Source organism: Ictalurus punctatus, chromosome 9, assembly GCF_001660625.3.
Source record: "Ictalurus punctatus breed USDA103 chromosome 9, Coco_2.0, whole genome shotgun sequence".
In the NCBI taxonomy this organism is placed as follows: Eukaryota; Metazoa; Chordata; class Actinopteri; order Siluriformes; family Ictaluridae; genus Ictalurus; species Ictalurus punctatus.
Genome location: NC_030424.2, coordinates 25803079 through 25829716, shown reverse-complemented (window position 1 = coordinate 25829716; position 26638 = coordinate 25803079). Strand labels below are relative to the sequence as shown.

Sequence of the window (26638 nt, the reverse complement as noted above, 5' to 3'; positions counted from 1 at the left end):
CAGGAGTTTGTCAATGATTACAATTTTCACTGAATTCATGAATGACATCGGTTTTAAAATTGTCTGTGAAACAAGTTAGTTCTTGTGATCATTTACATTATAGCATCTGTAAACAGCCGTTAACTTACCAGCCTCTATTTTGTCTCTCTTGAACAACCTAGTAGATTAAAACCTTTGACAAAGGACAGGGATAGAAGACTAATGGCACTAGCCAAAATAGGTCTGCTTCTGGGTTTTGCAGTGCTATGAACATTGCGTTAATATTTTTTGTTGCTTTTCAAAGTGCATTATTCTGTCAGTGGTACTAATAGAACCTCTCGTATTGTCTGTAGGAAGAAAAGAAAAGCAGGGCAGTAGAACAATTCAAGCTTCCAGGTATTTCGTTTCCTCTCTCTCACACACACACACACACACACACACACATTCATAGAACTATGTATATTGTAATGTCAATGTATGTCTTTGTACTGTATCACTGTAGCGATCAACTGATTTGACATTTCTTTTATTCTTTTCTGAGTATTCATGTTTTAATATAATAATGAGGCTATAAATAGAACACCATGAATCACACACACAATGTACAGCAATGGCACTGTAGACATCATGCTGTGTGTGTGTGTGTGTGTGTGTGTGTGTGTGTGTGTGTGTGTGTGTGTGTGTGTGTGTGTGTGTGTGTGTGTGTGTGTGTGTGTGTGTGTGTGTGTGTGTGTGTGTGTGTGTGTGTGTGTGTGTGTGTGTGTCAGAAGGAGTAACTCACTTGGTGTGCATGAGCTGTTGTGTGTATTGGACTATCCATCTCAAGCCTGACGGGGTCAAGCTAAAGACCTGGAAACAATTTATTGGAAAAAAATGAGTGGTTTATAGTTTATGTGAGGGTGGGATTTTTTACATGTAGTGCAAATGAATAAATTTGTCATGTGTGTGTGCGCGAGCATGTGTAGACTGCTTTACTATCTCACCCTGCTCTACCAGCCTCTGGCTTCACTGCAGCTGCAGCAAACTAGGGCAAGATATTTATAGAACACAGAGAGAGAGAGAGAGAGAGAGAGAGAGAGAGAGAGAGAGAGAGAGAGAGAGAGAGAGAGAGACACACACACACAGAAAGAGCGAAAGAGAGACACACATACACACACAGAAAGAGCGAAAGAGAGAGAGAGACACACACAGAAAGAGAGAGAGAGAGAGAGAGAGAGAGAGAGAGAGAGAGAGAGAGGGTCCAGGTGCAGAGGAATGCAGGGTGATGCAGCAGAAATAGACAGAGAGACAGAAAGGAGGGAGAGGGAAAGGGAGAGAGAGAGACAGAGAGTGAACAGAGGACAGACATAAAAAAATAAAAAATAAATTAATAAAAAATACAATTCCACAGTTCCTATAAACAGCCTGCATAAAATAATGAACAGAAGAGGAATATGAATGAAGGAGAGACAATGCGTGCCTGTTGCCTGGTGACGCAGAAACACTGCATTATCTCCATCTTCATGCCCAATTCATATATTAATATCTTCCTGATCCATACAGCAGCACTGGCTATTTTCATCTCAGTTCTCCACTCTCTTCTGTCTAAAGTCATGTCTAGGAACAGTAGAAGGCAAACCAGTCTATTTATGCCTGATCCATTATATAAGAATGAGAAGAACAGCTTTCCATTAAAAAAAAAAAAAAATAGTTTCTATAGTTTTGCAGACTTGTTTCTAAAATGTAACTCATTTATACTCAACCAAAATGGCTGTTTCTTGTGCAAAGCAACAGAAGGCTGCATTCCAAAGCCATGGTTGTCAATGTGAGGTCAAGGGTTGACCAGGGGTCACTGAATCATATACAGCCAGGTCCTTAATTATTTGCACAGTGACAATTTTTGTAATTTTGCCTCTGTACACCACCACAATGGATTTGAAATGAAGCACTCATATAATTGAATTGTAGACTTTCAGATTTAATTCAAGGGGTTTAACAGAAATATTACATAAGCTGTTTAGAAATTACAGCCAGGGGGCACACTGGCTAAGTGGTTAACATGTTTGCCTCTGAATTTCGGGGTTGAGGGTTTGATTCCCATCTCTGCCTGTGTGCGTAGAGTTAGCATTTTCTCCCCATGCTTCAGGAGTTTCCTCTGGGTACTACAATTTCCCCAAATGACATCTCTAAATTGTCAGTAGTGTGAGTGTGTACGATAGTGCTCTGTGATGGGTTGGCACCCTGTCCAGGGTGTCAACCACGTTGTGCCCCAAGTCCCCTGGGATAGACTCCAGGCTTCCCGCAACCCTGTGTAGGAGAAGCGGTACAGAAAAATGGATGGATGGAATTAGTCTTTTATAAAAATTTATTTATTTATTTATTTATTTATTTAACACAGGCTCAAATGTAACTGGACAATTGACTGATAATCAGTTCCATGGCTAGGTCTGGCCTATTTCCTCATTATTTGACAAATGACCAATGAAGGAGATAAAAGGTCTGGTTGATTCCAAGTGTTGAATTTGCATTTAGTAGCTGTTCATGGGAACTCTCAATATGCGGTCCAAAGAGGTGTCGATGCAAGTGAAGGAGGCCATCGTTAGGCTGAAAAACAAAACAGACACATCAGAGAGATAGCAGAAACTTTAGGAGAGGCCAAATCAACAGTTCTGTAAATTCTTAAAAAGAAGGAACGCACTGCCGAGCTCAGCAACACCAAAAAGGCCTGGAAGACCACGAAAGACAACTAAAGTGGATGATCACAGAATTCTTTCCTGGAGGAGGTAGGCATATCACTGTCAAAGTCTACGATCAAGAGACCCTTTCATGAATGCAAATGCCCAGTTTTGATACAAGATTAACTTGTACCAGAATGATGGGAAGAGAAGAGTATGGAGAACGAAAGGAAGGACTCATGATCCAAAGCATACCACATCATCTGTCAAATATGTGGAGGCAGTGTCATGGCATGGGCATGTGTGGCTGCTAATGGAACCGGGTCACTAGTGTTTATTGATGATGTGACTGCTGATAGAAGTAACAGAAGGAATTCTGAAGTGTATAGAACTATACTTTCTGCTCAGATTCAGTCAAATGCTGAAAAACTGTTAGGATGTCGCTTCACAGAACAGATGGATAATGACGCAAAACAAACCACAAAAGCGACCCAAGAGCTTCTTAAGGGAAAGAAATGAATGTTCATAAAAGGCCGATTCAGTCACCTGACCTCAACTCAACTGAGAATGCATTTCACTTACTGAAGACAAAACAGAAGGCAGAAAGACCCACAGACGAGCAGTAACTGAAGGCGGCTGTAATTATAGGCATTGACTGCAAAGGATTTGCATCAAAGTATTAAAAATAATCCTAATATTTATAATTGGTAGTTTGTCCAATTACTTTTGAGCCTGTGCAAATGGAGGGACTCCTCAGGGGAAATGTCTAATTTCTGAATGGTTAATGCAATATTTTTGTTAAACCCCCTGAATGAAAGCTGAAAGTCTACACTTCAAATCACATCAAAATGACCAAAAATTGTGTCACTGTCCAAATACTTATGGATCTGACTGTACATGATTCTTCAGATTTTGTTACATTGGATGAAATCACAACCCACCATTATAAAAGCCATTATCTTCATCGTTGAGTTGCTATAGTTATTAGCCTCACTTGAAAACACCAATTAATAGGCATGTTACTGTACACGTTTACACAATATGCCTAATATCCGAATCTGATTATTAAAATAAATCACCACAAAATGGGTCCACACTTTTTATTTATTTATTTATTTAACTTATAATGAGGTCCCTGTAGACTGTACCCTGTAGCAAGACTGTAGAAAATGTTTACTAATGTGTTTTAAAAGGTGGTGAGTTTGGTCATTTTACGCCAAACTGTCAGACATAACAAAAAACGCAAAGCTGTCTTCAAACTTCAGCAGCTTCAATAAAATATCAGCTCAGAAAGAAACTTCTGGCCTTTGTAGTTCTCCAGGCTCTGCAACCGAAAGGGAAAAGACAGATGATCTGAACCACCAACATCCGGCCAATCAGAACAAGAAAGCATCCAGTCAGACTCCAGAGAAATAGACAGACAAACACACAACTTGCTTTAGCTAACCGCAATCAAAATCACTGACTACACCTTTAACTGCTTGTCTCATAGTTGACCATTTTCTTTAGACTAACAGAGCTAATTCATAATTTAGCCAAAGCCATTTCCATAGTTAAATTTTGTACTGTAACATGACCGGAAAACATACAGAATGTATTACCTTTCCTCGTCCTGTAAAGGGAGGCTCTTATGGGTTCCTCTAGAAACCCTCTTAAAAAGCCAAGCTCTCTGGGGAACAGAGTTTATTAGTTTATGAGGTTTTCTGAGGAATCTTTCTATCCAGTTTTGAAAAAAAATCAGCGCATCAAGGAAACGTCCTTTCTGATCGATGTCTGTCAAGGCTACAACAAACTACCATTTACCACTAAATAATAAAAGCATTTCGGTCATGACCTTTTGACACGATTTTTTTTCCAACCAGCTTGTGGACTTGATTTCAGACCTCTATTATCTGGAGATCACGAGTTTGAATCCTGACGATACGAGAGCCATCGTACCTGGGAGGCTAGGAGAGCAAAATTGGCCATGCTCTGTGGATTCTGGGAGGAAAAGCATTACTCTGTTCTTCCCCCATCAATCACAGCACCATCAGAGAAGAGGGCAGACAGTGCTTTCCTCAGAGTGTGTTCTGCAGCCCTGTGACACAGCATGGGCAGCAGATTGAAAAAGGTTGGTAACTGTTGGCGAGTGAGAACTGGCCAAGACCAAATTGGTGAGAAAATGTGGAAGAAAAAGAGATCTCTAACACTAAAGTCAAAGCATTGACTTGAAAAAAAAAAAAAGTCTTCTGATTGCGTGTTGCAGCTGGGAAACCATTTTTGTAGCAAAGATTGTACGCACCGATCGTAATCATGGTCCGACAATCAGTGGTAGAAAGTTGTTTTTTTTTTTTTTTTATTATTCAGGCACCAGTATATCAGAAGAAGGACTGTTGCTGGTGAGAGATACACTGATAATGGATCATCATGCTGTATTTTAAAAAGAACCTTACTTTCACCACAATCACAAACACCTATACATCTAGGGCTGGTTGATATGTCGATATATCAATATTGTGATAGATGATTACATGATACACTTCTCTGAAATATCATTGGTATGGTTATGTATTTTTTTTCACAATTTTAATAATTACATAGTAAATGATACTGAACGGATGTGGTGGAGTTCACGTAATTAAAAAAAAAAATCTTTGTAGAAATTAAATAAAAGTGCCATCTAAGAGAGTTTAATGGGGTTTTTTTTTGTTTGTTTATTTTACTACTTTTTTGCAGACAGTTTATTAGCCAAATTATATGTCGTGATTCGCATTGCATATCACAGAAATGTCTTCAAGTATCATAGGATATGATATTTTTGTCATAACGCCCAGCCCTATATACGTGCCACCTCAGACTCGCTCGACGTCACTGAACTGTGTGGGATCACGTTCTGTAATTTATCACAGCACTGATTCAATCTTAGGTTTTCAGAGTAAACAATTACAAATACCTGTAACTATCCTTCTGATTGCTGTTCACTTATGTTATGAGGCATGATGTTTTACCCAATAAATATTTCCAGTAACAGTTGCAGGGAAGTAAACACACTACTGCTAATGGGTTAATTCACAGGAACGTTCTGTGAATGTAGTCCAGCCATCACTAAATGCAGGTTACTCCGATTCCTCTTCCACAGCATCCATTAGATTTGAAACGTGTGCATTAGCAGAGAATATAAAGCCATCTAGGTTGGACCTACATGCTTGAGGCAGTGTGTGCGCGCGATGTGTGCATTTGTGTGTGCGTAGGAACCATTTGTTCTTTCTGGGAAGATGCTTCATTAACACAACACTTGTACACATAAGGCCAGGAAAAGTAAAATTAATATATATATAATATAATATAATATAATATAATACATAATATAATATAATATGGAACGTCCCTTTTTCAGGAGACTGTATTTTAAAGATAATTTTGTAAAATCCAAATAAGCTTTACGGATCTTTATTGGAAAGTTTTTAAACAATGTTTTTCGTGCTTGTTCAATGAACCATAAACAATTATTGCACATGCATCTTTGGAACAGTCCTTAAGACATGAACAGTTTACAGGTGGTGGGCAATTACGGTCACAGTTACAATAAGTTAGGACACTAAAGAGACCTTTCTACTGACTCTGAAAAACACCAGAAGAAAGATGGCTAGGGTTCCTGCTCACCTGCGGGAACATGCCATAGACCTGCTTCAGGGAGGCATGAGGACTGCAGATGTGTCCAGAGCAATAAACTGCAATGTCTGTAATGTAAGACGCCTAAGACGGCGCTACAGGGAGACAGGAAGGACAGCTGAACGTCCTTTCAGTGGAAAATTACATGTAAGTATGTGTCCCCCCCAGACGTGATCAAGAACTTGCAGATGCCTTGGTGGAAGAGTGGAGGAACATCTCACAGCAAGAACTGACACATCTGGTGCAGTCCATGAGGATGAGACGCACTGTAGTACTTAAAGCAGCTGGAGGACACCACATACTGACTGTTACTTTTAATATTGACCCCCCCCACCTTTGTTCAGGGACTCATTACTCCATTTCTGTTCCTCAAATGTCTATGAAACTTGTTCACTTTATGTCTCAGTTGTTGAATGTTTTTATGTTAATGCAAATATTTACACATGTTAAGAAATTTGCATACATCATCTGGCTTATGGATGAGAAACTGGGACTAAAATAGCTAGCCATGATAGTAATTACTAACAAACTGAGCTCTAACCTTAAAGCACACTCACGTCACCATTTGCCAATTCCAAATTAAAGTGAAATCAGTACTTTTGGTTTGTTGCTTGGTTTGACATGGGACATATTTAGGTTAAGTTTGCACCTCATGGGTCTGTTTAGCAGCCCTCATTAAAAATAAATAAATAAATAAATAATAATAATTAGGCATGTCGCATAATGCACAGCATGTTTGGCTGGTTTCATTATTTCAGTTGATTGAGCGTAGAACTGTGTTATGATATTGTGCTACAGATCTCTTAGACGCAGAACGAGACCACCGCTGATTGGCAGTCTCAGATCAGTCATTTTTGCCCATACTTGATTCACATGGAATGAATGTTGGATTTGTGAAAGCCTCCTTAATGTTTCCTTCTGATCCAGGCAAAGCCTATCCTGTACAGAGATCAGTTGTTACTCACATGCAGACATGTTATACCAAACCTGCAAACAATCACCTCACTGTGGACCTTACACACACACTCACACACTCACCCGCTGCCTGTCCTCCTCAAACACGGCGTCGTGTACAGAGCAGGCGAACAGTGAGGTGGGCAGGTCACTCAAGTCCATCATGTCCTCTGACTCATCATCATTCTCCCCAAACAACATCTCCTCCTCATCCTCATCTTCCTCAGGGTCACTGTTGTGGGCATCGGAGCCATTACTCCACAACTTCAGTCCATCACGCATCATCTGCATCGGCCTGCCTGGCCAGTAGACTACACAGACAGACAGTGAAGCCCATTGAGTAAAGATGGATTTCTGGTTAAGAACCAGGCCGTTTCCTTTGAGAACATATCACCACTTTTGAGAAAAGTATTTCAAAATTTCAACAGAACACGATAAGGGTTAAATATCCCAAAAATCAGGATTAATATAAAGTGAATTCCTATACAGTGAATGGTATTCATTTTTTTAATTTACCACAGCGCTGCTGAATTGTTCAGGTGTTGATTAAATTTCTATAACACTATCTTTGACAGAAGTGTGAGATGCAAGGTTTATATTAAATGTGCACTTTCTAAGAAGTTATTATTTCTATAATAATTAATTCACTGGAAATTGTGTGTTGACATCTCACAAAATCTCCAACTGAACAAAACAAAAATTCTAAGGCAGATAAGCCTGGGTCTGGTATAGGGAGTTATTATTTTGGCTCTTTTTTTTTCCTTTCCTTCCAGCTACACGGACGGAATGAACACCTGAGCAAAGAGTCTACACTAAATGGCCATATTATTAGGAATACCCACCTTGTAGCTGCATTAAGAGCGAGACCACTCTTAGCACAGTAATGACATTGTATGACAGTGATATGGTAGTATGTAGTGGTATATCAGGTACAGAAGTGCTACTGGCATTTTTAAACACCTCATTAATTTTATGGCCACATTATGGTGATGATCTACCTTGTAGGTGGACAATTAACAACCAGAGCTCATTTTTTTCCATTCATACTGTGTTAATCATCCTCTAGCCTTCATTAGTGTTAGTTATGACCCATAGAGGCTGGATAGTTTTGACTGTTTCTCAACTCAGCAGTTACAGTTATGTGTTTAAAAAGCTCAACAACACTAATGTACCTGATATATCATCATTCATTTGTCTTCAGTATGCACTTTATTATGGTTAGTGTCCAAGTGGGTCCAGAGCCTATCGTGGAAACAATGGGTGTGAGGCAGGACCAGAGGTGTAACCTAGTCTAGGAATTCAAGGCTGTGGCTGAACTTTTTTTCTTTCGCCCCACTTCTTTCTTCTAGCCAAAATGTTTTATACAGTCCAGCTAACACCCCTTGGCAGGCACGCGCCCTAGCCGGCACTGCGTGGGGCAGGCCTTGGATGAGACACCAGTCCATAACAGAGAACCATGCACACACACTTTCACACCTAGGATTGCCCGATTTAGCGTCCCAGCATATTTTTTGGGAGGTTGGAGGCAACCAGAGAACCAAGAAGAACCCAATGGAGCACACAGACAGTAACCGAAGCTCAGCATCGCTGCACCGCTCATACCATCATATTAATGTCGATGCTAGTCCACCATCAAAATAACACAATCAGTGGGGATCCACTTCCATTAATAATAAACTGTGTGGCTACAGTCAGTAATTATAGCTGCATGGCACACCTGTAATGGTAGGTACACCTGATAAAGTCTAGTTTACATGTATAACAGCGCCATCCAGCGGTCACAGTGCAATTACATTCCTTATCCAGCACTAATCTTATTATAGGCGCGCTTTGCTTAAAAAAAAAAAAACTAAAAAAAAAAAAAGAAAAAAAAAAAGAAATTTAACACAAAGCAAAATCTGGCTAAACATGTCTATTTTTTCACACCATGCCTTCACAAATGCGATTAAATTTATGCACACTTATATTTTTTAGTTTTTTTTTTCTTTTCACCCAAACAGCACAACGACCAGCAGCTACAGACCTATAATGATCGATTTCGCCTCACAGAAAGTGTCTGTGTTGTAAACACGCTAAAAAAAAACAACAAAAAAACAAACAAAAAAAAAAACACTGACAGAGCGGATAGTAAACAAAATATCGCTGCGATAAACTGCATGAAAAGCCGACAACTTTATCTCTTAAGGAGATGAGGACCAAATCCGCCCGAGCAGACAAAAATAAACAGGTTATTTAAGCAAACGCTTACCAAAACCAATTCAAAATCAAATCCACAACTCGGCGTTTGGGGTCAGAGACTATCGCCTTCAGCTTCCGCTTGTCGCCATTTCATGGCAGAGCGGTATGAATGGATGAACCCGGCCTTTAAACCCGTTTCTCCTGACCAGAAGATCCAGAGGATGCTCAGCGTAGTGACTGACACAATGACTGTCCAATAAAATTCAGGCTTCTGATCGCGCCAGCCAATGGCGTTAGAGCTCGCGGAAGGGGGCGGTATTAGCTGATATCACGCGCGGTCGCAAACACCTGTTCGCTTCTTTAAAGCTGCAGTATGTAACATTTTTGTTAGAAATGAAGCATGGAATGTGAAGTTACAGGAAAGTAACTTCCCATACATGTGATACATGACCAAACCAAAGTTGTTTCACTGTAGCAGCACGTTCCAAAGTGTTTTATTCAACAGAAGTTACAACAATTCATGTTGTTGGACATATGCGAAACAAGCAAAGACTGGGGTAAAGAGTGCTGTAAGACTTACTAAAAACACAACATCTTTTCTTTTATTGCAATTCGTCATTTTCTTGGATCTTTTGTAGAAGAAACTTTTATTTATTTATTTATTTTTAAATGGAGTCTTTGAATAAGTTTGACAAGCCATTTGAGTAACAATATGTATGGTTTGTTATGATCTACAGTGGTGCTTGAAAGTTTATGAACCTTTAGAAGTTTCTATATTTCTGCATAAATATGATTTAAAAACATAATCAGATTTTCACACAAGTCCTAAAAGTAGATAAAGAGACCGGAGTTAAGCAAATGAGATAAAGCATTTATACTTGGTCATTTATTTATTGAGGGAAATGATCCAATATTCCATATCTGTTCTCCATTTAAACCAAAAAGTTCTATTTTGGTCTTATCTGTCCACAAAACATTTTTACAATAGGCTTCTGACTTCTCCACGTGATCTTTAGCAAACTGCAGATGGGCAGCAATGTTCTTTTTGGAGAGCAGTGGCTTTCTTCTTGCACCCCTGCCATGCACACCATTGCTGTTCAGTGTTCTCTTGATAGTGGACTCATGAACATTAACATTTAGTTGTTTAGAAGTTACCCTGCATTCCTTTGTGGTCTCACGGACTATTATACTTCTTGCTCTTGGAGTGATTTTTGTTGGTTGACTCCTCCATTTGTACACAATCTGACTGTGGATTGGTGGAGTCCAAATTCTTTAGAGATGGTTTTGTGACCTTTTCCAGCCTGATGAGCATCAACAACTCTTTCTCTGAGGTCCTCAGAAATCTTCTTTGATTGTGCAGTGATAGACTTCCACAAACATGTGTTATGAAGATCAGACTTTGACAGATCCCTGCTATTTAAGTAAAACAGGGCGCTCACTCATACCTGTTTGTCATCCCATTGATTGAAAACACCCAACTCTAATTTCACCTTCAAATTAATTGCACAGATATGTAACATTTTCCTCAACATATAAATGACCAAGTATAATATTTTTGTCTAAACGTTTGTTTAATTGGGTTTTCTTTGTCTACTTTTAGGACTTGTGTGAAACTCTGAAGATGTTCTAGTTCATACAATATTTATGCAGGTATATAGAAAATTCGAATGGGTTCACAAACTTTCAAGCACCACTGTATGTTCTTAAAGCTGATGCTCCGAGAAATCATTTGTTCCTCCCTGCCTGCCACATTAGACCCCCTGCAATTGGCATACGGTGCCAACCGGTCCACCAATGACACCATTGGTGACTGCATACAGCCCTTAGCTACCTGCTGGACAATTACAGTTCAGCATTTAATATTTGCATTTATATTTATAGCATTTGGCAGACACCCTTATTCAAAGTGACTTACATTTATCTCATACACCTATCTTTTCTGTTTATATATATTGAAAGTTTTTGTTGCCCTGTGTATATTTTGTTTATTATATGTTGTATGTAAATATACACTAATCATCTACTTTATTAAGAAAACCCGTACACCTGCACATTCATGCTGTTATCAAATCAGCCAATCATGTAGCAGCAGCTCAATACATAAAATCAAGCAGCTACAGGTCAACAACCAACTGTCACTTTAATCGTGGCAAAGTTGTTGGTGCCAGATGGGATGCGTTGATTGTTTCATACACTGCTGATCTCCTCGGATTTTCACACACAACAGTCTCTAGAGTTTACAAAGAATGGTGCAAAAAACAAATAACATCCGGTGAGCGGAGGGTCTGCTGGCTGAAACACCTTGTTGATGAGAGAGCTCAGAAGAGAATGACCAGCCTCGTTTGAGCTGACAGGAAGTCCCAGAGCCCAAGATCACCTCAGATTCCTGTTCTTGGCTGACAGGAGAGGAACCTGATGTGGTCTTCTGCCATTGTAGCCTATCCAACTCAAGGTTTGATGTTTTGTGCATGCTGAGATGCTTCTCTGCTCACCGTGGTTGTAAAGAGTGATTATTTGATGTGAACATTAACTGAAGCACTTTGACCTGTATCTGCATGAGTTTATGGACTGCACTGCTTCCACATGATGGACGGATTAGATAACTGCATAAATGTGCTGGTGTACAGGCGTTCCTAATAAAGTGGATGGTGAGTGCCAGTAATTTGTAATTGGAGATACCACAGGAATTGCAATTGTGCATGTGTCAACTGTGCAAATGACAAAGTCTTTACCTATTACTTAATTATTATTATTATATGAATTATTTAATACATATTTTATAATTATAGTCATGGTCAAATTTATTATTATCTTAAGATCTATACAATTGCCCATATATGGCTTAAAGCAATCTTCTGTAAAAGTTTATTACTAATAAACTTTTCTTTCTTTTTTTTTTTTTACAAGATGATTTTACAATTTTTCCATCAGTACACTGTGAGACACACAAACACTTAAGATGGAATGCAGCGTAAAAATTTTAATGCCCACAAGTGGAACACTTACAGTCACACTGCCGAAATCAATCAGGAATCAAACAGTACCAATTACAGTCGCATTCTTATTACTTCCACCACAGATCAAATCAGTGTTTGGCTAATTTTATCGATTTGAACTCTGAAGATAATCGAGAACCATGATGAATTAGTGTTACCCAGAAAAACATAATTCTGACACAAATCTTCTACACATTCATACATTTTCCCTTCGGTCCAGACGATGATGATTTCTTTGGAATTGCAAATTAAGACAGTGCACTGTTTTCTACTCTTTCTACACAAATGATTACAAATACTTAATAAATTAAATTCCCTTCACAAAAGAGAGCTACACATTTACCTTCAGAAATAAAGTGACCACAACATGGAAATAAATTATTAGCGGTATAAATGGTAAACTGTGCTCTCCACAAGCTCACACCAAAAGCACTAAGGCCAAAGACAATATAAGGCTTTTAAAGCACGATGATCAATGAAAGATCTCAGAAAAAACACCTGATCTGAGATCCTCAATCGATCAGACTTCAGTGTAAGGTCAGTGCTAATCAGCTGCACAAAACATTCATAACACCTTCATTAAGACATTCGTGAATGCTTGTCATTGGTAACAAGACAAGTTTTTGGGATTCATAATGAATATAAAAATAATGAGAGATAAGGTTAATTTGATTACGAAAAGCAAAAATTTGAAGAGTCCTGCAGTAGCTTTCAAAAACAGCTGGAATTCAGCTGTTCGGGAATTTTCCGGATATTTCTAAACACCTCATTTTACTTAATACTTAATCAGTAATATTGGCTAACAACCAAGCTAGATCACTGTTTATCTAGGTATGTAGCTATTCCACTGTGTAAAACAAGTCATCATGCTATATTGAATACCTTAATTTATGGCACTGTTACCTAGCTAGCTATTCATGTCTACCTAATGTACTCCATTAGCAAAGCTTCGTAACGAGCTAACACTAATTAGTCAGTTTTTTGCCGGTTATGTTTGTCATTTTAAATGATTTACGATTAATCGAACATGTAAGTAAGACAGAACTGATATCACATGACCTTCGTGTAAGCAACATAATTACAGTGTCTAAGACTAGCTCGGCAGATGGGATATCCACCGTCACAACTTTGTCGTTTATTGCTAGGAACTCTGATTTGAATCCTCTTTTAAACCCACAATAATTAACTCACAAAACAAAATGTTTGAGTTTGTCCACCAGTATGACATACAGAAATATATTTGGACCCCAAGAACCATTCCCTGGAGAAAGAACAAAGACGCATGCAGAAGTTAGACATAAAACGAGAGTGTGAGTGAGTAAATGCCATTGTTTACACGTATGTGCGGATTCTCCTCATCTTCGAATCATTACACTAGTTGGATGGTCTACTCATAAATAACACACTGCTCACAACACACTCCAAAAACGTCAGTCATTCTGAATCAACTTTGTGCAATATATTGCAAATTCTCCAGCAGGAGTTTTTTTTTCCTTCTTTTTTTAAACCCTACAGGCTGCTGATCTAGAACCGGGTACATTATTCTAGATGCATGACTGACTATGATTATTCTGACAAGAGTAAACTGATGCTATAACAGCATAGACTAGGATGAATAGCTTTTATATAAGGAATTAAGGAGTTGTGGTGACAAATCCACTAAAATACGCAGAATAAAGCATCATTGAATTATTCCTCTTAAAGCAGCACTATGTAATTTTTAAAGCTTGATGAGTTTCACCCCTTCGGCCAAACAGACCCCATCCCACTCTGTTAAACTGCCTTTCACGGAAAAGAAGCTCTGTGTATATATAGACCAGAAGATGCAGGGCTAATTTCTGGGCCAGAAAAATGTCACCAGTCTAGATGGGATGCCAGACCATCTCAGATCACCATGCACACACATTCATACCTAAAGCTAATTTAGAGTTGCTAAATGACCAACTGGCATGTTTTTGAGAGTTTGTAGGAAACCGGAGAACCTGGAGGAAACTCAAACAGACATGAGAAGAACGTGTGAAACCCCATACAGACAATAACCCGTGCACAGAGTCAAACCGGTGCTACCGGCACCATGCCACCAAAGGCAATATAGGAAATTACAACGTTTTGCTTTAAGGCATGTTTATATTATAATAAATAGGATTGTTATAGGTCTCCTTTATGAAATGAGAGCGAATGAGATTCTCAAATCACATGATAATCATACACTCACCACAATCTTCATTATAGTCAGTTATTATGAATTAGGGATCAAGTTTTCTTTGGCTGATTGCAAAATCAGTGAAGATCATTATAGCAGTAAGTTACAGTGGAAACGCACACAAATGCTGAACACCAGCACAGGTTAAGAGTAACAGCAGGGTGGAATGAAGTCCGGATCTGCGTTTTTGCTTTAGCTCACCCTGATGCCCACAGTAGTTTTCACAAAAAACAACAACAACAAAAAAACGTTGACGTTCTGACAGTTTGTTGCTCCAGAATTGCCTCTGCTGCAAATTCAAGCTTTTAAAGCTATTTCCAAAGTCTTCCAGATTCATTTTTCTGCACCAGCAAGTCATTCAGTAGTCTGCAGAACTAAATGCTTGAATCGAGCAATAAGGTCTGATGCAGCTTTTATTTATTAGAATTTTTTTTTTTCCCATTTCAGGTCTTAATTCCTGTTTCTGGAGCCAGAGGTATAACTAGTCTTTTTTAAGCTCGTCTGCGTGGTACGAGTGACCCGTGCTGGGAGATACACACGTATCCTGATTCACAACTGGTAGAGATGCAGGTGCCACGCCGTCGTTGTTCACGAGGGTGCCGTAGGAGAAAGAATTGTTATAATCCGGTTGAACAGGCCAGCCTTTTTCATGGATCGTTGGAATGCCTGTGTTAAAAACAAGGAAATGTATACATACTATTAAAATGTATTAACATTATTATGGATATTTCAAAACAAAGCAGTCACTATGGCTAATAATAATCTACGATATGATCGGCTTGCGCCGACACAAGAATCAGAACCTCGTTTATACATTTCGAAGAAATCTGTAAGGAATAAAACACGCGGAGTCAACGTCACTACTGTGAAGTCGATTATTTTATATAACAGCACACCTCCAATCGTTTCATTCCTCGTATACGACAGCGATTTGCCAAGGATCGTGATTTTAACTTCTTAATGAACACCACAGCAAGATTTTAAAATGTTTCGAGTTACACTTAATGTCACGGAAGAACTGTGAAACACGTTATCGCTTACGTTATAGCGCCTCTAAACGGTTGCTAACTCACTAGCCTCTGTTTTATATTTCGAGAAGTTAATAAGACGAAAACATACAGCATTTCACGTTCCTCCTGTGAAACCACCAACAGCTAAGTCGTCTGCTCTGAAGACGTCTCGCGGTGGAAAACTTACTGGCTATTACTGCCACTGCAGACACCATTAATGTTTAATCATATCAATACTTATACTTATTTTTTCGTTAAATAATACAACTCTTAATTATTAGATTTGGATTTTGTGCCGTGTCCTCTATAAAAGTCCCTGCGAATTATCTGTTGCTATAGAAACAAAAAATTATTAGATGCTGGGTCTAATATACATTAAATATACAGTAAATGTGATTCACAGTCACATTTTTGTGGGGTTTTTTTTTACTAGATGTTCCTGGATGATCATATGTGTCATGCACCAACCTTTCACCATGTCCATGGTCACGTACGGCTCAAATGCTTTGGCTTTCTTCTTGTTTTTGGTGATGAGGAAGACGCCGAGGAAGCACACGGCACATCTGTAGAAAGAGCCGAACATCATAAACTCACATAAGCACACACATAAATGTTCTAATGTTGGTGCTTAAATGTGGGAGAAAAAGTCCTGATATTCCTAATAACTTCCCAGTTACACACTGAAAACATATTCATTTGTATAACTGCGTCTCCAAGAACGTGTTTCGATAAATGTAAACTGAGGGAGACTTAGCAGACTATTAGTTGAGATGATTAAATGAATTTTAAAACTACTTTAAAAAAAAAAAAAAAAACGATCAGCCTTTATATATAGGTAGCTTGTATAGGTAAATTAAATTTTCGATCATTTATTAACTATAAAGAGTGCTTAACATTTAAACAAATTCATGTAACGATAAGCACCATCATTTATTCGTTTTCTAATACCATTATCGTTTGGATACGGAAGGAGGTCTTGGTATAAATTCGCGTTCATATTTCTCACCACTGCAATATAGGTCATATAACCGATATTCTTTACTGGAGAGTGAATTTATATTGAATCTGGACGCTGGTAATGAATTAATGATGAGATGTGACGATATTTCATGAAATTAAACCCTGAGTAAGCAAGCTACAACAATGAAGGAATGAATAAATAAAAGACCACCGTATTGGGGGTGGCGGGGGGGGGGGGGGGGGGGGGGGAGGAGGGGTGTGCATTGTGAATTTGATCAGATGTGAATATTATAAGAAGAATCCCCTCTTGGAGAGTAGGAGGGAATACAGAAAGAAAGTCACTCGGATATAATCCATCACACTCACCCTAATAAAAACATGCAGATGTGCAGAGCATCCTCTTGGTTGAATTCCAGATAAAATACGGCTCCTAGATGAAAAAGATAAAGAAGGTGATTACAATAGAACAATGAAACTAATACATACATGCAGAATATACAGACAACGCAAAAAAAAAAAAAAGAAAAAGAAAAAAAAAAGGTGGACACTGAATACTAGGATCCTGAAATGAATGGTGTGTGTGTTACCTGCACCGACGGCAAACGTGGTGGAGAAGATGTAGTTAACACAGGCGATGACGGATGAATCGTACAAATGGGATGCCTGAGAAAGGAATCTGTGGGGGGAGGGGAAACAAAGCACAGAACAAAACAAAGTGCATGCGGTCAGTCGTATTCAGACCACGAACGAAAATACCTCTGTTCGTTTCTGCTCAGTCTCTGAAGACCACAATGCTAGGTCACGGGATGCTTTCTCCAAAACACACATTAAACATAACCTCAAACCATTAAACCAAACCATCAGGAATCGCTAAAGATTAATTATTCCAAGACATTTATAAAAAAAAATTCTCAACAACGCTCATATGGCTAATAATGAGAGTCAGCAGCTAACAGTTAAGTTTAGTCTGAACGGTGTACAAAACACTGCCAGCTCCACAATTATAAAAACAGATAAACTCACACTTTTCATGAGTGTGGGCGATAAGACACTTAACATCATGCTCACTAGCTTTAACAAGCAATCTTAAACCACATCACTGACTACGTTTACATGCATATTCAAATTCCATTCAAGATCTATAATCGGGTTGCAGCCATATTCCGAATATGATGTTTATATGCGCACAGGCATCGGAATATTCCTTTATACATGGTTGTCGTAAGTATGCCGAGCTACACGTGCGCTTTTCCCGGGAGATTCAAATTGTTGCCGTTGCTACACGCAATTCCTTACGGACCGAGCGTGCGCATATATCTCCTTTCTGTGGATTTTCTGAATAAGGTGTTTATATGCAACAAATTTCCTATTAAAACAGACGTATTCCAGGGGCAGGAATCAGAATTTGGGGAATCAGGACATTGTCTTAATCTGAATCGGGCAGTCAGACTACAGCGTTTACATGACTCAATACTAATTCGCAAAAATTTTCCCAAAAAATTCCGATTATTGTCAGAATATTGATGTGTATGTATGTACATAGTCACTGTTATGTTCTCTGACTGGTCAGGAGGTGTTGATTACATTTCTATAATAGCGACTCTGACAATAGTTCCAGCGGCAAGGCAAATCACACATCACTGTAGTTTCTGTCGAAACGATTTACACAGGGATTTGTACGGCAGACGCTCCACGACATCTTTTCCGTAAGGAGATGTTGATTTAATATTTATAGAAGGAGCCTCACAGTGTTAGTGCTTTGTAACGGACCGAGGTAAAGCTGTAACTTTATGTTTTACATTTCCTTCAGGACAGAGGACTGTATGCTTTGTAATTTCTTGGTAACAGGCCGCATGTTTTGGCTTATTAACATACATAAATCAATGAGAGTTCATACCTGCTATGACGTAATTGAAAACAAGAACTTGCTTCATGGATGTTTCACAACATTGAAGGGTAAAAACGGTTAGCTGGTGTTAAAGAGGAAGAAAAACACTGTTATAGGAAAACAATCAAGTTTGGTGTAGGGGCAGTAATGCCACCTCGCATCAGGATGCATCACACCACCCTGTTGTTGAATATGTTCCTATAACAGCATGTTCCCAAGTGTTTTATTCCTTACTTTAATTGGTTTGAGCTAAAACTACAAGTTAAACAGCACCTACATTAACAGAGATATGTTCTCCTTGAAGAAGAAACACAGAGAGAGAGAGAGAGAGAGAGAGAGAGAGAGAGAGAGAGAGAGAGAGATACTCACGATGCCTGAAAGAAGATGGTGGCCACCATGCAGACAAACATGACGTAGAAAATGGGATAACTGAGCTGGAGGGAGCCCTGAATGCTGAGAAACACCATCCCTGCAACTGCCTTCACTGTGATGACAGTCACAGAGCCTGAAGGGCAAAGAACACAAAGAAATGCACAATGAAGAATACACTTCAGTTAGTATTAACACTGCTCTAGTGGTTCTGATGAAAATGTCTTAATGGAAGATAATGCAATGAATGAGGAATGAGCATTGGGACAAATTTCATTATGTGTTAAACATCTGAAAGTTAATTGTTCCTCCTCTTCACTTACTCATCTTCAGTAAGCACATTATCCCGATCAGGGTTACTGTGGATCTAGAGTCTATCCTGGGAACACTGGGAGTGAGATGGGAATACACCCTGAATAGGACACCAATCCATCACAGGTAACCATGCACACACACATTCACACACTCCTTCTCAACTAGGGGCAATTTAGTGCAGCCCAGTACATGTACTGGCACGTTTTTAGGAGGTGGGAAGGAACTGGACAAACCAGAGGAAACCCACAGACGCATTGAGAACATGCAGAACTCCACACAGAGATTAACATGAGCTAAGGATTGAACCGGAAAAACCCGGGAGCTGGTTATGTGATACCTGTATATTAAAAAAAATGTTTTAAATATATTTTTGAGTTGTTCATGTGGTTCTCATAGTCAAGTGACGGCTTCCGGACTTCTGGATATTTAAATTTATTGTCAAAAAAATAAAGGTATTTTTAACATTAATTTAATAAAAGAAGCAACTCTAAAACAAGTGAGGGAATTCCATTTATGTCCATTAATACAAATAATAGTATGCCTACACCCTAATAAGTGCTAAAAGACATGAAGGTCAATAAGAGCTGGTAAGCATTATGCAAAAGAAATATCTATACTGGTTCCCATTTGCCTTTTATTAGCAAAATGTGCATTCTGACTAATAGGTTTCTGTAAAAATAAAAACACTCAGAAAATGTCCCTCACCCAGCAGTGCCACTAGCAGCAGGATAAGCACGAGGTAGTTTGCATTGTGATGTTTGTAAAAATACAGCACCAGACAGAATGTGATGATCTCCAGTAGCTGGGGAACAGAAAGGGGGAATCAAATTAGATTATAGCACATATATTTGAGAGTCATAGCTGAGTCTGAACAGCAGAAGTGCTGCGAGATGTTGAGTTTTAGTCTCACCAGGTACAGGAGGACAGGCCAGCCAATCAGGTGCTTCACAATGTTTTCGGCATTCAGTTGCTCGTGAGAGTTTGGGCCGAACGTGACAAACAGGTACGTGCCCGCTACGGTCAAGGCGCAGCCGAGGAATGATAAAATATAGCGCTCTGAAAACAAAAAGAAGTGCAGTTTAATATGGACTCTTCTACAATAAAAACATGCAGTGTGTCAGTATTGACAGCAGAATGAATCTTTTCTTCATGCCTCCTTTAATAATACTGTTTTAAAACTAGTCAAAAAGGATAAAGAGCAGCTATGAGCATACTGGATCCTTGGATTTCAGATTAACTCTAATAAACCTTTTCAGTGCTTTAAAAACTTTTAAAGGTGCAGTTTGTAATGTATAAAAGTGTTAAATTATCTTTATATAATTTATACACCGTAGAATTTCAGAAACCTGTCTACATTTTTTCCGGCCCTGAAATGAGCTCTGCCCTGAGCTGAAGTAGTGCTCCTTAGTTCTGCTCCTTTTTCTTAAAACCTTACTAGGGGTGTAACGACGCACTCCGCTCGCGATTTGATTCGATTCACGATACTGGCTTCACAATTCGATTCTTAGAATATTTTAACCAAAAAAAAACTGAACGAAGAAAAATGATGACTGGAAGACATTTTATTTTCTGAATCATAAATAATGCAAAATAACATGCAGGATTTTTTTTTTTTGTGCAAACAAAATGTACTACAGGTTCACCATATATTAAAAATAAACAAATGAATTCTCAAAAATTTTACTGAATAAACAAATTCTCTGACATGGGGAAAATGATAGATTGAACCATAACGAGCTCTGTAGCAGCGCCCGAGGTGTTAATTTAATAGAGCTCTAAAGTTGGCTAAAATGCCCGACTTCCATGTTTAACTTCCAGTATTCAGTCTCACGACCCTTATTAACTCTGTGCTCTGCGCATATTGGGAGCGCTGGTGTTCAAACAATGCAATTGCATTAGATGTGTAATTACTAAAATGCTGATTCGTAAAATGCACATAGTAACATTCTTGTGTAATGTTGCATCATTACACCCCTACACCTTACTAATGCTGTATTCGACTAAACTTGTCATTTCCGACCTCCGACTAGGAAAAAAAAAACCTAAGAAAACACCCACTCAACTCAAAAATTCCTGCTTGGAAATCAGGTATGGTCTCCTCAACTCCAATTTCAGCAAATGACATCAGTAAACAAAGAAGCCCTTCTTTATTTATAAACTGTATATACTAGTATTTGTGTTTGTTGATCATAACAGTAAGCTGGCGAGATTCTTACTAACACAAGTTGAACATGTTTTTTCCCTTATTTTGTAGCTTGAACACACGGCGGTAAAAATGGCGTCACTTTGACTTCTGACTTCACACTTCTGAGGTAAGTCGAACGCAGCAACAGTGTATGTACACGCTCAGGATGAAGAAAAGGTTAGACTTGTCAATAATCACTCACAGCTACAACTTTCACCATCGTTCTCATACCATTCCACCGGAATGTTGTAGTGGTAAAGCAGAAGCAAAGATGAAGCACTTACTCAGAAACTCCTTTGGCTTCCATTTTTCTCTCAGATACAGAAACCCTAAAATACAGCTGGCTGTGAAGGGAATAGAAACACAAAAACCTCATGCTGTATCCGTGAATATCTTTGGATAGCGTATTATAGAACGTAACTTGTAAATGTTCTGAGTTAACGTGAGACATATGTTTGAAAAATACTTGCCTATAAGAGACACAGCGCTGAGGGGGGCTATGAGAGAGAGTGGAGCGAAGGCGTAGGATGCAAACAGGGATCCTTCTCCGATCAGCAGCAGAACAAGACCACACCACCACGTCTTTGTGCAGTAGTACGGCCTCGGATCCTTAGTGCCTGCCAACACTAGATGGCTTTGTTTCTGCATGTGTGTGTGTGTGTGCAAGTGTTTGAGAGAGAGAGAGAGAGAGATCATTTCATTAGGGGAAATGAACTAGTTATGGATCTTGCCACACACAATGAACAATGAATGAAGGATTTTTCCCCCTCTGTGTAGAAGGGGCTGGTAATGCTGACAAGACACTATCAACAGAAATGATGATAATGTCAATCATTTCACAGATTTTTAATTTTTTTTAAATAAACTGCATCTATAGCATTGCTGTCACACTGACTGAAGTAGGAAAAATGTCCCAACTCAACAGAAATATTTTTACTTCTGAATCCAACAATTAACAATGCTGAAGAAAGCTTAGCTCCACCCATTTAGCACAATGACATCATGTATTATATCCATGAAATGCTTGCTTACTGCTTTATATGGTGTGTGTCATTTTGACATACATGTCAAAGCACGATAAATTCGGTGACTAGTCTGGAAGCACGTGAAAAATCACACAAAGCGCATTCATAAAATTTGACACATTCGTTCCTAACCCCAATCCGAAGTATAATACAGAGGACATGTTCAAAAGGTTCACAATTGTTTGATTTGTACTACAAAATGACACAATGTATGGTATTTTCTTGATAAAAAAAAATTACACTTCAACAAACATTCCGTAAAAGCCTTTTCTCTCTCTACAAAAAAAATAAAAATAATAATAATTATAAAAATTTTAACTCTAACATCACCCAAAAACTATATTTACGGTTCTATTAAGTGTGCAAATCTATGCGTAATTAGATGGGACCTTGTTTCATGAGAAAACAAAAAATATAAATATCAACTGCCACAGATACAAATGAACCATGTTCAACTGTAGTGTGTTGCCTTGGTATGAGCGATACAGCACTGTTCAATGTTACTGGAAACAACCTTGTTTGCTCAGCAGATCCCATCACTAAGTGTGTGTACATATATTTATCTAGGTGTGTGCTTATCTATCCAAGGTGTGCTCTCTTTTGCACACTTTTGGGTTGCTTGAGTTTACTCATAGTACTGTATATACTATACAGTATACTCATAGTAATGAACGGATATCTGTGTAATATTTTATTATTATGTATAAAGATTGAATTATTTGCAGTTTGTCTGATGTGTAATTAGTGTTTGTAGGACCCGAGTGCTCCATTTTTTCTCTCTCTTTCTTTCTTATAAGTGGACATGGAATAAGATACAATAACATGAGTCAGCTCTCCCCGATCACATGACCGCTACTAACCAGGGAGATACGTGAAGCCAGTCAACTGCATCAGAAATGCTTCTCATATTGAGTCACAGGACAGCATAACACACTGGGAAGAAATCACTATCTGCCCTCTACCACATACATGAGCTCACAGGTGGGCATGATTGGCTAGTGACACTGTGATTGACAGGGAAGATAAAGTATATTACCCCTCCCACCCAAAGACAAGATTTTCCCTGTGACATTGTCAGGATTTTAATTTGACGTTGACCATTTCTCCCAGGTTGTTCTTCCTTTTTTTGTTATTAGTTTGTTTTGATGACAAGAAAATAATATAATTAATATGTTTTACTTTTGTTTTATATCTCCAGGTTGTCTTGTTAAAACATTTTAATACGCACTGTGTATTATGAAAAGGTTCTTAAGAATTGGGATATGATATTTTGACCATACTGCTCACCTTTACTTCTAGCTGCTTTGGATTAAATGTAATAGGACAGTAAAAGCAAAATTAAGGAATCCCGAAAACAACAACAAAAAAAAGTCACGGATAGTTTATCTATTGAATACAAAAAAAATAAAACATTTCAAATAATCAATAAAATTACTTAAAAGACTATATTTGACCATTTATCCATTTCCTGTTTTACTAACCATGTCACCTCTTATATGCTAATGAGGGGCGTGGTTTATTCACATGACCAGTGTCTGATGTATTAGTAGCTTATGTTTGGTGCATTTAAGGAAGGTCAGTTTTCAGCTTTCTATCGGAGAGGCTTTTCATTGTTGAGAACATAAACAAACTTACAAAAAAGGAGAGGACTAAAAAGCAAAGCGGTGAACGTCTGTATCTATAGGCTTTATTTATTAATACCAATCAAAACTCTAGGTAGCATATTTTGATAAAGTGGGTCCAGCAGTAAAATATAAAAAGAAGCATGGATTTATGGGTTTGCAAAAGTAAAGTCTGGATGCACAGAAACCCTTGGTAGGATGCTCTACTTATGCTTGGTGCTCTATGTGACAATGTCTGTAGCTATATAAAAGCTAGTGGACAGTGGTAGCTCAGTGGTTACCATACAAGATCTTTTAATTGAGTTCTAGAAAAGCAAAGTGTGCAGAGTAGAGGTGTAAGTGCCCGAGTATGTGTGGTTTTTTTTATTTTTTTAAGGATAATGTGAGGTTGGCATTCTAAGGGTTAGTTACATGCTCATGGAAGAGGTGTGTCTTTAGCTGTTTTTTTGAAGATAGTGACAGATTCTGCTGTTCGGTTTGAGGTTGGAAGTTCATTCCACCACTGAGGGATAGTTAGTGTGAAGGTTCTGGAAAGGGACCTTGAGCCACGCTGAGTACGCACTACTCAGTAAGCGTCGGTCGTTAACCGATCTCAGATTGCGTGAGTGAACGTAAGCCTTCAGGCTTGTTAAGGTAGGGCGGTGCTGATCCAGACAAGGTCTTGTACGTGACCATCAAGGCCTTGAATTTGAAACGGGCGGCTACAGGAAGCCAGTGGAAGGAGATGAAGATTGGTGTGACATGGGTCCTTTTGGGCTGGTTGAAGACGAGCCGCGCTGCTGAATTCTGAATCAACTGAAGATTTGTATTCGATGATATGTTTGACTGCCCAGATAGCATACAAATGACTTGTCATTTCACAATTACTAATATAATATTTTTTGTAATTGGAAACCAGTTTGGACTGAAATAATTGCTCTTCTGTATAATTAGCGGGGATAAACTCACACGCATACAGTATAATAGGAGCGTGTCGTCTTATCCTCGGGCGTGTCGTCATATCCCCCGCCCCTCCTTCCTGCTCGGGAGCTGCCTGGAATCTAAGGCTATTTTTGACAGCACACGTCAGTCTGTTCACACCCACCTGTATGTTCACGGAGATGCTGATGAGTAAATTCCCGATGATCGCCAGCAATGTACCGATGAGGTTATCCTGTGTGTAAAATAAAAACAATACAAACAAAAACAATGTAAACAGATTTACATTAACATAACAGCCAGGGATTGCGAGTCTCTGTTTACACAGAATGCAATGACATGAGTCGTAAATATTAAGTTACAGCAATACACATCAAATCTGTTGGTGTTACAAGAGCATGTGGTGACTAAACCTCATCTCCAACAGCTATAAAACAGTGTAAACTTTTAACCATGTTGTAACCAAGCTGTGTAAAGATAACACAGGAGACATACAAACATAAACAATACTCACAGTGTAGGAGAGCGGCTCCTGCGCCGTGTACACGCTTCCGGTTTGAACCGAAATCGAATCCGCCATTATTATTATGTTATATTCCCGGGAAATTCACTCTGTCATCCTTTTCCCTTGTTGTTATTGTTGTTTCTTGAATCAAATCATTCAAAAGTTTAATTTTCAACTCATTATTTCAGACAGTCCGGTTCACTGTCAGCGTAGCTCGCCATCTCGGATAAACACTTCCGCTTCCGGTTACACCTGTAGCCAGTCCGGGCGGGTTTCCGGTTTAGCTTCTTTTCTTTTTTTGTGTGTTTTAAAAATGTAGTTCAGTCTTTTAATTAATCCCAGTCGCTGACGTTAAAGCAACGTACAAATATACACATATATATATCTTACTTCTAGTTTATAGAGTCGATACCACGTCAACATTATGGCACAATGACGTAGTGTGTATATAATGTTGCTTTTTGACATTAAATAGTTAATCTCAGTGCAGTCACTCTAAGGAGTGGACTAATATTGTGGAATAATGAATTTGTAAAATAACGGACATGTAGTTTTGATTTTCCCCACACATACAGTAGGTGGCAGCAAAATACCTCATTGAGATCACACACATAAATACATAGACGCCGCATTGGCCGCTGGATTGTACGTCAACGTCGCCGCCATATTGGTCCGGGCAACAGTAATAAATCCCAGTTTATATTATAGTTTAGATTATAAACTAAATTACACATAATCGAGATTTACATATGTACTTGCGTTTTCCTCTAAACCAACTTTTATGACAAGCTCCTAGTTTCTGTTGAGCAACTGGCATATTGTGAATCTTACTTTAGTTAGTTGGCTGGCTAACTTTTCTCACACTTTGAAGGTTTCCCAAAGAGGAACAGTGGATGAGGCAGTGGGAAGGAGCTGTAAGAAGTTATGCAGTGAGCATTCGAGCCTTCAGGTCAGACTGTCAGGAGCAGAGATGTCTTCTAAACCATCTGTCTTCAGCTTCATCTACAAACAGTAGGATAGAGATAGGTTATAATGATTTGATAGCTTGCCATCAAATCATGGCTCGTTTATTATTATTATTATTATTATTATTATTATTATTATTAACAACAACAAATAAATATTTTACCACTGTAACTGTAAATGTTTTACTGGATCCATAAAGGATTATCTTATAATTATCTTTGTAATTATCTGTTTTGGAGTATACAAGTGCATCTCAAAAA

At 38.6% G+C, this 26638-nt stretch overlaps 2 protein-coding genes across 5 annotated transcripts; both read right to left on the bottom strand.

The window, feature by feature from the left end:
- Window positions 1–1929: 1929 nt before the first annotated feature.
- LOC128633597 (calcipressin-3) lies at window positions 1930–9654 on the bottom strand. 4 transcript variants are annotated; one of them, XM_053682851.1, is made up of 3 exons: window positions 9487–9653; window positions 7323–7549; window positions 1930–2265 (listed from the first exon to the last, which is right to left on the bottom strand). In XM_053682851.1, the coding sequence occupies exons 2-3, from the start codon at window positions 7527–7529 to the stop codon at window positions 2212–2214; spliced, it is 261 nt and encodes an 86-aa protein (XP_053538826.1). In that variant the 5' UTR covers window positions 7530–7549; window positions 9487–9653; the 3' UTR covers window positions 1930–2211. The 4 variants fall into 4 exon arrangements, with proteins under 4 accessions (XP_053538826.1, XP_053538824.1, XP_053538823.1 ...); XM_053682849.1 differs by lacking the exon at window positions 1930–2265 and adding an exon at window positions 2312–2562 and having other exon boundaries at window positions 9487–9654; XM_053682848.1 differs by lacking the exon at window positions 1930–2265 and adding an exon at window positions 6058–7223 and having other exon boundaries at window positions 9487–9654.
- Window positions 9655–12376: 2722 nt separating this feature from the next.
- On the bottom strand, window positions 12377–25676 carry nipal3 (NIPA like domain containing 3). The gene is made up of 11 exons (XM_053682638.1): window positions 25422–25676; window positions 25074–25142; window positions 21809–21984; window positions 21627–21682; window positions 20068–20213; window positions 19863–19959; window positions 18843–18978; window positions 17173–17261; window positions 16952–17015; window positions 16094–16188; window positions 12377–15281 (listed from the first exon to the last, which is right to left on the bottom strand). Exons 1-11 carry the CDS (start codon window positions 25485–25487, stop codon window positions 15097–15099), a joined length of 1179 nt encoding a protein of 392 aa, XP_053538613.1. The 5' UTR covers window positions 25488–25676; the 3' UTR covers window positions 12377–15096.
- Between the last annotated feature and the right edge of the window lie 962 nt (window positions 25677–26638).